General features: G+C 31.9%; 4 protein-coding genes across 7 annotated transcripts in view; 2 read left to right on the top strand and 2 right to left on the bottom strand.

Annotated features, from left to right (window-relative positions):
• LOC103577917 (putative fatty acyl-CoA reductase CG5065) overlaps window positions 1–650 on the bottom strand; it is a 36662-nt gene extending 36012 nt beyond the window's left edge. The window contains exons 1-2 of the mRNA XM_008558800.3: window positions 463–650; window positions 1–94 (exon numbers count right to left, since the gene is read on the bottom strand). The gene's annotated coding sequence lies outside the window, so the exon portion shown is untranslated. The remainder of the gene's footprint in view (window positions 95–462) is intronic.
• A 171-nt stretch (window positions 651–821) lies between these two features.
• LOC103577916 (uncharacterized) lies at window positions 822–3238 on the top strand. Of its 2 annotated transcripts, none has more exons than XR_008403753.1 (5): window positions 822–1009; window positions 1275–2002; window positions 2075–2197; window positions 2272–2707; window positions 2960–3044. XR_008403753.1 is itself a non-coding variant. In XM_053739379.1 (5 exons), the coding sequence occupies exons 1-5, from the start codon at window positions 970–972 to the stop codon at window positions 3236–3238; spliced, it is 1497 nt and encodes a 498-aa protein (XP_053595354.1). In that variant the 5' UTR covers window positions 822–969. The 2 variants fall into 2 exon arrangements, 1 of the variants encoding a protein (XP_053595354.1); XM_053739379.1 differs by having other exon boundaries at window positions 2272–2598; window positions 2960–3238.
• Window positions 3217–6251, bottom strand: LOC103577915 (interferon-related developmental regulator 2). Its single transcript, XM_008558793.3, has 5 exons — window positions 5895–6251; window positions 5073–5563; window positions 4746–4999; window positions 4415–4658; window positions 3217–4322 (listed from the first exon to the last, which is right to left on the bottom strand). The coding sequence occupies exons 1-5, from the start codon at window positions 5926–5928 to the stop codon at window positions 4026–4028; spliced, it is 1320 nt and encodes a 439-aa protein (XP_008557015.1). The 5' UTR covers window positions 5929–6251; the 3' UTR covers window positions 3217–4025.
• A 422-nt stretch (window positions 6252–6673) lies between these two features.
• Window positions 6674–11985, top strand: LOC103577914 (dynamin-like 120 kDa protein, mitochondrial). Of its 3 annotated transcripts, XM_008558791.3 has the most exons (15): window positions 6674–6772; window positions 6856–6984; window positions 7164–7407; window positions 7484–7619; window positions 7688–7816; window positions 8126–8170; window positions 8491–8574; window positions 8651–8808; window positions 8885–9048; window positions 9113–9377; window positions 9454–9645; window positions 9719–10726; window positions 10796–10996; window positions 11091–11295; window positions 11376–11985. In XM_008558791.3, exons 2-15 carry the CDS (start codon window positions 6956–6958, stop codon window positions 11438–11440), a joined length of 2925 nt encoding a protein of 974 aa, XP_008557013.1. In that variant the 5' UTR covers window positions 6674–6772; window positions 6856–6955; the 3' UTR covers window positions 11441–11985. The 3 variants fall into 3 exon arrangements, with proteins under 3 accessions (XP_008557013.1, XP_008557012.1, XP_008557014.1); XM_008558790.3 differs by having other exon boundaries at window positions 6694–6984; XM_008558792.3 differs by lacking the exon at window positions 8126–8170 and having other exon boundaries at window positions 6694–6984.
• Window positions 11986–12307: the final 322 nt, after the last annotated feature.

Here is a 12307-nt window from a genome sequence, read left to right as displayed (position 1 = left end):
CTGGTGATAAATGATGTTCGAGTGTCCATTACTGTGAAGAAGTTATTCTCAGCAAATTTGAATTTGAAACGGCCGCCATTTTTTTTTTGAGTTTCTATCAATGAATATAAGTAATAATTAATAAATAATATGAGTATTTGGAGCAAATAATTTTTTGTAATAAAAATAAGTTCAATTTTATAAGAAATCACTTATAAAACCGTGGTTTTTTTATATTAAATATTTTATTTGGCAGTATTCAAATACCAGAAGTTAAAATATACAACTTCTGGATTTAAAATAATAAATACTGCATATTTTAAAAGCAAGTCTATTTTTTTCACAAGATGCTAATTTTTGACACTTTGGTTAATTCAATTATTTAGTATGTTTATTTATAATTTTCCATTTGTCTGATGTCTGCTACATTCTCAATCATAAAATGACATTAATTATTTTAAATTAATAATTAAAATTATTTACCTGAAAAATGATTATGAAAATGTGATAATTCTTCTTTTTTTTGAAACACATTTTAGAAAAAAAAAAATAACCAACAAATTTGAATATTAATTTGAATGTTAGTTCACTTAAGTAAATAATAATTATACTTAATTATTTATTTGATTAATAATTCATTAACTGTAATACAATTTAAACAAAAACAACATTCACTGATGACGCGGTTTTTCACTACAAAATAAAAATCACTTGTTGCTTGTAACGACAAAAAAAAAACAAGATTTGAAAAATTAATTCGCAGCCCGGCCGCCAGAGGGCGGGTCTGTGATCGAATTTTTTTTCACGAAATCCAAAAATAAATTCTGTAAAATCCATCTCAAGTAAAATCGGTCTTTCTTAAAAATAATTCATCCTAATCCAAAACTTTGATAAAAACATATACTATTTAATAAGTAATTAATTGATAATCAATTATCTAATGTACTGCAACAATAAATTATAATTATTTAGCCGGCGTAATTATAAATAATGAGTAAAGGTTGTTGGAAATTTGACGAGCAAGATAAAGGTAACGTATGAAATTTATTTATAAAATATAAATACGAAAATATTTATATTTTATTAATGCGTCATTACTTTAATTATTAATTATTCAGTCCATATTTTTTTGGTGCAATCACTTTTTTAAAAAAATATTTAATGTTTACACAAAAATTTTACATCTTTATTAGGAAATTAAAAAAATATTATAATTATTAATAATTAATATTTATTTGATTAATTTTTTTATAATATTGATATACTTTATTATAAATTACAAATTAAAACTACAGCTCTGTACATTGACATTGAAGAGGAACCAGAAAATAAAAAACGCAACAAATCATACAGCGCATGGGACAGATTACCCGATATATTATTAGAAGAAATATTTTCATATTTAACGATACGTCAACGCTATTACGCATCTCTGGTCTGTCGATCTTGGTACTATGCATTTAAATTACCAAAAGTATGGTCAAGATTTACTCTCCAAGACACGACATTGACCCGCGGGAAGTTCAACTATTACAGCGGGTGGTGTTACGTCCTCGATCACATGCGAACCTCAACATGTCTGCACAAAGTCGGCCGTCATTTTCGCTCCCTGGTATTCGAACCCATGTACAACTTTTACAATCTGTATGAATTTATGAACATGATTTCCTGGTTCTCCGAGCGTCAGATCACCAACGACCCAGCGGTCCTCGGAGTCGGCACAAATATTCGTCATTTGAAATTCACATTTCCCTGCAACATGGCCAATCGTGATGATCCAGAGCAGATTAAAGTATTTGGGACCGGTGGTAAACTTCTTGAAGCTGTAAAAAGGCTTGCCCAGAATTTAAAAAATTTACGTTCCCTAGAGTTCATCGATCTGATGCTTGACAGTAAAGAAGCGCTTTATTTTTTAGACACTATTTGTGAAAATTGTACTGAGACTTTGAAACATCTTGTGTTAATTAATACAACTAAATTTTACTGTCCATTACTACACGTCGGAGTATTTCTTAATTTAAATGTAAGTCTATCTAATTAATTAATTAATATATACATTAATAATTAAATTAAAAATATACATTTATTATTTCAGGTACTTGTTATAAGCCCGCAAAATTTAGATGATGATGTGATAGATTTAATTGGGTATACTAAATTAAAACACATGCATATATTTCAAAATCGTTATAGCCCCGTTGACACAACTGTCCGATTGGTAAATAAATAAATAATGTATTAATTAATGAATAATTAAAAAAATAAATAACATTTATTTAAATGAAATTAAAGCCAAAACATTCATCATGGATAAAGTTACGTAAAAATAATCCGTATCTAAAAGTTCACTTTGAAGTGGAAAGTAATAAACCGGACGTAATACTACCAATTGAATTTCCTGAGCACAGTTCAATACCGTGTCACAGTATTGTGATAGACAACCAGACAGCTCAGATAACAGCCTCGATGATGTTGGCACAGGCGATTAATTTTCAAAAGTCACTGGCCATTTACGCGATAAAAAGTATCCCGAAATATTATCAGCATCGAAGCTTCTCGAAGCGTATAGACGAAGTCATCGTACGACTCTGCAGAACTTGTCCAAATATTAACACACTGGTATTGTTAAAATGAACTTTGGAACTACAACTCATATATATTTATGTGTTTACATTTAAACATAACAAAGATAATGAGTGTGTTGTTGTAACACTTTTAACACCTTGGTGTGAGTTTTTTAGAGTACTAATTATCTTTAAAACTTTAATATGTAATTCTTCAGCTTTATTTATAATTAATTCAAATTTAAAAATTAATATTTATTTTTTTTTTAATTTAAAAAATGTTTTTTTGTGTACTACAGTAAACTCGTTAAAAAATGACTAACAGAAAAAAAATTGAAATGTGAATAATAAACCCAGCAATAAAAAAAAATAAATATTAAGAATGATAATATAAAAAAAAAAAAACAAAATTGTAGATGATACGAGACAAAATATCGACCTCAACACTACTCGAGATAGCGTCAACAGCAAAGTCATTGCGCTATTTATACGTCCGACGTCAAGCTGTTTTAAAGCGATGCGATAAAACCTGGTCATTGGTAACAGAGTGGACTCCAGATCACGAAAACTGGATAAAGTCGAACTGCAAATCCTACGACAGTACCGAGAAAGAAATCTCGAAGATTTTGGGGTATAGGTGGCATATGCTTACAGAAAAAGAATTTAAAGAACAAACTGTTAATTTGCATGTATAATTAATGATTCAAGGTTACTTTACATACTTTTACCTCTTACCAGATTTAAAAGTCATTTTCAATTTAATAACAATAATAATATATAGACCTCTTATACGTATGACTTGTCATACTAATCGATATAAAATAGATAAACGGTTGCATAAGTACCAATTTTCTCAATTTTACCAGGGAAAAATATTTTCCACATTGATATTTATATATTTATTTGATTTTATTATTGTAATTACAATTAAAACTCAATAATTAAAATAAATATGTTAATGTCAATTCAGTAATAGCTTCTGGAAACATCAATCGAGCGTTATTTATAAATTCAGTTATTATGTAATTAGCTAACACCCATACACATCATTAATATTTATTATCTAATCAAATGTGTTGTATATGTAAATACTTTTTAAAAAATTTATAGTTCAATTAAAGTATACGATTGTTTACTAATAATTTTACAATATCCTAGATCAATTAAAAAGTTATTACAATGACATTCAATTATTCGATTAATTTGAAAGAAGAAAACAAACAAAAATAATTATGTGTATGACATTATATATATATATATATATGTATAAATTAGCAACAGATAAAATACAACAAATATTTAATCGTCGCAGTACGAGAAAAAATTTATCTAAACAAGTGTAATAAATGTTTTCACTAAGAAAAAAAAAAATATTTACGTGAATTTTTATAATTACGTAAAAGAAATGAAAAAAATTTATTCAAATGAGGAAGAAGCATGAGTACTTTATCATTATTCTTATTGTGAATATTAATAATTTAGTTACTGTGCTAAAACCGAACGCTTATCACGGGTTTTGTTTCGTAGAATAGTTCGTGCCTTGAATGCGGCGGCATTCATTAGAGTTTTTTGTAGTTTACTTGTCTTTTGGGTCGCCGTTGCAGGAATCGCTTCGCCGAGATGAAATATTTCGCGCAGTAATATATTTTCCGCGAGATGAATGTTGATACCTGGGCCTAGCAAGCGACAGCATGCGTTGTATTGAATACGCGGACACCATCCCACAAGATACAGGGTTTCTTTTCCGAATCTTATTTGCATTTCCGGTACGACATCCTCCTATTAATTAACAATTAAATCATTAGCTCACGTGCTGCCGACTGCTGGGATACTGGAAAAAAATCTTTTGCTTGAAAAGATAAATTTTTTACCTCAATATAACGAAGTATGTCCCGGAAACTGGCGCGCTGTTGCTTGCGGTCCTTCTTAGCGCGGAATTTGTTTGAATCAGTCGCCAGTTCCTTTAGATTTTCAATGAGATCGAGTGCCCAGTCTTGCTCGTAGTCATCAGAATGTTCTCGACCGAGTTCGAAAATCACTGCAAGGGCTTCACCGGCGGACATGCGCACTTCTAGATGTGGCGACTCCAATAATTGACGTAAACGTTCCAATGAACTGTAACGAATAATAATAATTATAGCGAATAAATTTAAAATGATTTTATGAAATGCATTTATGTAGGATTTAAGAAATGATACTTACGGCATGAAATTGTTGGTTTTACTACTAGCAAGTAATTTATAAATATCAGAAGGTGCCATGATTGTTAATAGAAGAGTCCAAGCAGATAATGCAGCCGCGTGTAAAGCTCCTATTTCTGGGGATACCAAAGCTGCGGCACCATTGCCTTTAAGATATGAACCAGCAAATATATTTGACAATAAGTGCACATTACTGATGGTATCGGCGGCATCATTTCCTGATAAAAAGTGATTCATACTCAACGCCCAGCAACACTAAATAAAAATAAGAGATATAGATAATCTATACATTCGGATTAAACTGATGATGATGAAAAATAAGATATACCTCAGCTCTAGCGTGAGTGGATGCAGAGTTATCATTGGCAATGAACGTAAGAGTGGCTTTAAGATCCTGGCAAACAACCTCAGCACTTTCAAATCCACCAAGTTGGACACACAGAAGAGTACTCAGTCTCGCGGCAGTGCAACGTTCCTCGTTGCGGCCCTTTTTCAGACCACGTTCTACAGAATCGGTAATGGTCATCTTCCTGTCCTCGACAAAGTCCGGAACGTACTTAAGGGCAAAGATCCTCTCAATACCAACAAAACATGCTGTCCTGCCCTTGGCACTCTTCTGAGACAGTCCATCGATAGCCTCTTTCAGTTTCTCTTCAAAAACCTCCTGCTGGCTCAGTTCCTCCACTTCATTGTTGTCATTTGCTACGTCCTCTGCTAAGACACTTCGGTTGTCCGATTGCCCGCTGATAATGCTGGCAGCATCATTGCTTGAATCATCATCCGACACCACTTCGGCACGTTTACCGTGATTACGATGGCCTGCAAATGAGAAAATTCAGACGTTAATGATGATCGTTATTATGACGAATGATGACTAGACAAAAATATTTCAACAAAAAGCGAGATTTGATGTCTGGCCTTCAACCACTCCAATGACAATGCTCATGGAGCTCATGGACAAGCACGTGCAATCTTCCACATGTTCATGGAGGAGTTAAATGACAAATGTCGGACATACGTTACATATTTTAACCATGAAAAAAATTTTTTTACACTTGAGTATTTTTGTATGAACAATTGAACTCTGATAAAGAACGGAAGTGATGGGGGAGAGATTTAAAAAAAAAAGTGTAAATTATTTTGGACTTACCCGATTTTCCCCTTTTTCCCCCTTTGGCTGGCATGCTTCTTACCTCACCTTATTGCACAATAAAATATAATATCTAAACAAACGATCAAGAAGGTAAATGTCTCGTACTATAAATTGTCGGTCGTATATTAAATCCACAGCACAATTTTTCAATAAAAACACTGTTTAAACTCATTAGCATGATGTGATTATTTAAGACGCATACACTTCGAGACAGCCTGGCGAGGGCTTTCTCGTAAAAGTTGTATGTGCAACTGTCGTAATAGCCTTCTGGCTCTGCTCCCTGGCTTTCGCACGGAGAAAAGAAAAAAAAACACGGACTTTGTCGACTAGAGCCGATGCTGCCCGAAGGTTTCTGCGCAGCGAAGAATCCCGCGGAATAATCCAGAGAGAAATAGAAGGAGTTATATGTAATTAGTTTTATATATCTATAACTACACACTTATAGATATGTATATTTATATATCTATATATCTCGATCCACATTTAACGCCACTTCATACCCAGTTTTCATGATGTAAATCCTGATAGCCAAGTTGGCCGCTAAAATTGGCATCCATAAGTTGACTTCTATTTTCTCGGAAAATTGGCGGCAGGTTGTGTTAGTAGTTTGTTCGAGTTTATTACTGGGCTAAATCTGTTCGAAAAGTAAATAAGTTTACAAATTTAAACAACGGAATACACACACTACACCATCTACACATAAATCCTATACCTTGACGATTAAATTTATCATCAACCAATAACTGTCAATGACATTCTAGTAGTAGATTTAAAAAATGGTGGCGCTAAAATAAGCAGAATAGTTTTTTTTAGCAAAATGTGTCTGGCTGATATGAGAGCATGAGCTATATAACATGAGCTCAATATTAAATAATGTGAGCTGAAGAAATAAATTTATTCACAATATCATCACTTGTAATTAAACCATGAATTATAATTTATAAATAATTATTTATAGGCACTTTACAATTGAGATTTAAATTATTGTATGGGTGCCATTGTGTTAGATAGAGAGCTTTTTAAATAATTTATTAACCTATCAATTATCACCGCTCACGATGGAACAAATTTTAAGAGGAAGATTCGGGTAATTTTTTTAAACTGACATTCATAACAACTAATTTTTCATTCATTAGATATATTTACTATCAATCATCAACTAGGTTATTTTTCATACCTACTCCATTTACATTCAATGCTACTGATCATGTCCTTTAAATAGTTCAGTAACAAGGTAATTATTAATAAATATTCTTTTATTTTCAGTCATAGTGTCCTAATTATATCCAAGACCTACCGGCGTCCAGTCTCTATAATAAATAGCAGGAGTTTGATGTCAAATAAACTCAATAAAATTTATCGACCTTTGTTGTCTAATCCACACACTCGCTATTATTTTAATCCCACCCGCGGTTACCTTATGGTTGTTGGTAAAGTTTTAAGAGGTGTTTTAAAAATACGTTATCTTGTACTTGGTGGTGCTCTGGGAGGTGGTATGACACTACAAAAGGTATCTATCATCTTCTAAAAGCTTCAATGAATCATTAGACTAAGAACTAATTTTTAAATTTTTACTGTGACTTAAGAAATATGAAAGTTGGAAGGAAGGTTTACCTGGGGTAGAGTGGATCGAAAATATCCTACCGAATGATCAGCAATGGCAGCAATTCCGAGAATCATTAATTGATATAAAAAATACTGTTTCTGACAGCATAGAACTTGGTAAGTTGTCTTCAATTTTTTTTTTTATATTAAAAAATTATTTGTTAATTTAATTAGAAAATTAATAGATCCGCGTATCAAAGAATATGGCGAATCTAAGTACAATGAGTATAGATCTTGGTTCAGCCAAAGACTAGATGATGCAATCAAAGCTGCGGAGACTCGACGATTGGAAGAAGAGATCAATGATTCGTCGGGTGAGTTTACGAGCAAAGTCAATGCTCGTTAATTAATGCCTACTAATGTAGCTTGTACACTGCGTCATTAATTTGTTTACCTTTAGATTCATCAACTCCTTATTTTTTAATATTTTCTTTATTTTTATTTTTACTCGTTATCTTTTGACTTGGAACAGAAAATTTATTTTTTTTTTAAATATTAAAAAGGAGATAAAGACGTAACATTTGCATGAATATTTTTTAAACGGTACAGTAAAAGTTGAGGATTGGATATTATTTATTAACAGACGTCCCTTAATGATATATGATTTGGTCTGTTCTGTTCAGGTGTATTCGAAGCAATCACAGCCGTTGCAAACCAAGTATATTCAGGTGTGTAATTAAATAAAATTACAAAAATGTCCGATAGTCTGTCCATTCAGCATTTCTCCCTTTATCATTTATTTATTTTTTATGTTTAAAATGTCATATTTACTGAGCATCGGCTTTTAAATTTTTAGAATACTGAATGGAACAGATCGTTTTATTTTATTTTATTCAAACGATTGGAATGTTATGTAATTTATTTTCTTGAGTTTTATTTTTAATTCATCACTCACGGCATTCTAGTTACATTAATGCACATTCCAATCTTATGTACCGAGATATCCAAAGCTTCTAACATTATTTTTTTTTTTTTTTATTTACAAAAGATACAAAAAATGAGCTGACAAAACATTCAGTGGTATTTGCACGGCCGGTGTCTAATGAATATGAGGAAGAAAGACGAAAAGCTCGTAAGTGTATTTATTTGTTTTATTAATCTAGTAGCTGACATTGTAATCATTGTATAATTATTATTTTTTTAATTAGAATCATCGAAGGAACGTATGAATGCGATGCAAGAAGAAATGATGCAGACCCAAATGAAATATCAGCGTGAGCTCGAGAGGCTTGAACGTGAAAATAAAGAACTCAGGAAACAAATGTTACTTCGCGGTAATCAAAAAGTCAGCAGTCGTAAAATTAAAGTAAGTAATTTATATTTTTTTTTCAAATTAAGTTTGATAAATACAATTTTAATCACAATGACGGGACTTTTTACAGAAATCGCTTATTGATATGTACAGTGATGTACTAGATGAATTAAATGATTACGACAGTGCCTATTCGACGGCAGACCATCTGCCTAGAGTAGTCGTCGTTGGAGATCAAAGTTCTGGCAAAACATCTGTGCTTGAAATGATTGCTCAGGCTAGAATATTCCCCAGGTATCTATTTTGTAAAATTATTTTAACTGTCATAAAAAAATTACTAAAATAATTGAAATTGCAGAGGAGGGGGTGAGATGATGACTAGAGCCCCAGTAAAAGTGACTTTGAGCGAGGGTCCATATCATATTGCTCAGTTTAAAGACAGTTTGCGGGAGTTTGACTTGACTAAAGAGTCGGAGTTAGTTGAATTAAGACGGGAAGTTGAGTTGCGGATGAAAAATAGCGTAAAGAATGGAAAAACTGTCAGTCAAGATGTTATTTCAATGACAGTCAAGGGACCCGGACTTCCGCGAATGGTTCTTGTTGATCTTCCGGGAATAATCAGCGTAAGTTTACAATCGTTATTATTTAATTGTTGATAGATTTATTATTATTATTAAATTATAATTGAATTGGTAACAGACAGTCACAGTGGATATGGCCGAAGATACACGAGATGCTATTCGACAAATGACTCAACAGTACATGAGCAATCCAAATGCAATTATTCTTTGCATCCAAGATGGTTCTGTTGATGCTGAAAGAAGTAATGTAACTGATTTAGTTTCACAAATGGATCCAACTGGCAAACGGACTATATTCGTTCTTACAAAGGTAAAAATAAATTTTCTTATTACAAATAAATATTTAAATTTCAGTGTATAAATATTTATTAATTTATTTTAAGGTGGATGTGGCGGAAGAAAATTTAACGAATCCAGAGAGAGTTAAGAAAATTTTATCCGGTCAATTATTTCCCATGAAAGCTCTAGGATATTTTGCCGTAGTTACTGGTCGCGGTAGACAAGATGACAGTATTCAAACAATCAAAGACTACGAGGAAAAATTTTTTAAAAGTTCAAAGTTATTTAAAGATGGTCAAGTAATGTCAGGCCAAGTTACAACGAGAAATTTGAGTTTAGCAGTAGCTGATTGCTTTTGGAAAATGGTACGCGAGACAGTTGAACAGCAAGCTGACGCATTCAAAGCTACGAGATTTAATCTTGAAACCGAGTGGAAAAATAATTTTCCGAGATTACGTGAATTAGATCGGGATGAATTGTTCGAGAAAGCGCGTGGTGAAATACTTGATGAAATTGTTAATTTATCTCAGTTGTCACCACGTCAGTGGGAAGAAGCCTTGATGAATAGAATTTGGGATAAAGTCAGTATTCATGTGTTCGAAGATATTTATTTACCAGCTGCGCAGACTGGTGATCAGAATACATTTAATACTGCTGTAGACATAAAGCTTAAACAGTGGGCAGAACAAGAGTTGCCGGCAATGAGTGTCGAGAGTGGATGGGAAACTTTGAAGCAAGAGTTTGAAAATTTTATGAAACGTGCTAAGCACAGTCCTGACCATGATGACATTTTTGACAGTCTCAAAAATGCGGTGGTCAATGAAGCAGTTCATCGGCATTCTTGGGAAGATAAAGCATCACAAATGTTACGAGTTATTCAATTAAATGCATTGGAGGACAGAAACGTTAATGACAAACGTGACTGGGATGAGGCTGTGAAATTTCTTGAAACTTCTGTTAAAGATAAACTACAAAGTACGGAACAAAAACTTTATGAGTTGCTTGGACCCGGTACACGAGAGCGTCTACTCTACTGGAAGTATCAAACTGAAGAACAAGCCAAGCGGACGGCTGTCAAAAATGAGCTTGACAAAATTTTATACTCCGACAAGGTACCGATTAAATTTGTTATTGTTAATTTATTAAATTGAGCTGATTAATAATTATTTTAAATATTTCAGAAACATCCACCAACATTATCAGAAGACGAATTAACAACGATAAGAAAAAATTTACAACGTAATAATTACGACGTCGATAGTGAATTTATTCGTACCACGTGGACCCCCGTTTACAAAAGATTCTTTTTACTCCAAAGCTTAGCAAGAGCTTATGATTGTAAAAAAGCATTTTATATGTATCATAGTGGCCATGAGAGTGAGGTAAATTTTACGATTTTTTACGATTCATTTCATCTCTTCTATATAAATATTTAATGACAATAATTATTAATTATATATACTGGAATCACTTTAGACTGAGTGCAATGATGTAGTTCTTTTCTGGAGAATTCAGCAAATGTTGAAAGTAACATCAAAAGCACTGAGACAGCAAATAATGAACCGCGAAGCTCGTAGACTAGACAAAGAAATAAAAGAAGTACTGGAAGACTACAGTCAAGATAGTGAAGTTAAACAAAAATTACTGACTGGAAGAAGAGTAGAATTAGCTGAAGAACTCAGTAAGTTTCTTTTTATCACCCATTTAAATATTTAAATATATTTTGATTGATCATTGTTTATTATTTATTGTTTATTGTAGAACGTGTCAGACAAATACAGGAAAAACTAGAAGAATTTATTCAAGCGCTCAACAAAGAAAAGTGAATACACCAGCCAGTGGATTGTGTGGCAGAAAATCTCATACAAAACAATTCGAAATATAAATAATAATAATAATAACAAATGTAATAATGAGACAACAATATGGAGTGATCGATTGTCTGACTCGTGTGCATGTGTGTTAATACGTTGACACTTGAATTGAATTATTGCCGCGATGAGACCTGTAATAAATTCATTAAATCGTGCCCTTGACATGTTAAAGTGAATCGTGTAAAAAGTATCCAGCGTACATTATTAATTTAGTTTATTATTATTAATGGACATTAAGTATCTAATTCGAATTTATTTATCAATCTATTACAGTACAGTGCGATGTTCACATGTAGATAATAAATTTAATAATGTTATCTCGGCGAATACACTGCGGGCAGTGCACTAGTAATGTGCAAAGCTAAATATTACAAAAATTGTATCATACCACCACACGTAGACAACTTAAAATTATTGTTTATTTTATTCTGTTTCTTATGCGCCTTTGTTGTCAGAGAAGCCAAGTAAATAAATAAATAAATTTTATTCATGACATATTTACGTTTTTGTATTATTATACTTAATAATTCGAAATATAAATGCAGACTTTCTATATCCAGGTTTTTTTAAGATGACACTGAAGTTAGGCGACGTCTAATAATTTTTGAATTTTTTTTTAAAACAGTAAATCATAAAAAAAAATATTTTAAAAAATCGCACTTATAGTTTTTTTAATTTTCTAGATGTGCATATTTTTAGTTTTGTGGAAGTTTTTTATAGATGACGTCTTACTATAGAATTAATTGGGTAGTTTTTAAATAAATTTAATAAAAATTACAAGTTGGAGTCGGAGATGAAATTTGAATTAAAAAAAATTCG

Source organism: Microplitis demolitor, chromosome 1 (genome assembly GCF_026212275.2).
Source record: "Microplitis demolitor isolate Queensland-Clemson2020A chromosome 1, iyMicDemo2.1a, whole genome shotgun sequence".
NCBI classification, from domain to species: Eukaryota; Metazoa; Arthropoda; class Insecta; order Hymenoptera; family Braconidae; genus Microplitis; species Microplitis demolitor.
This window is presented reverse-complemented; position numbering and strand designations above follow the sequence as displayed.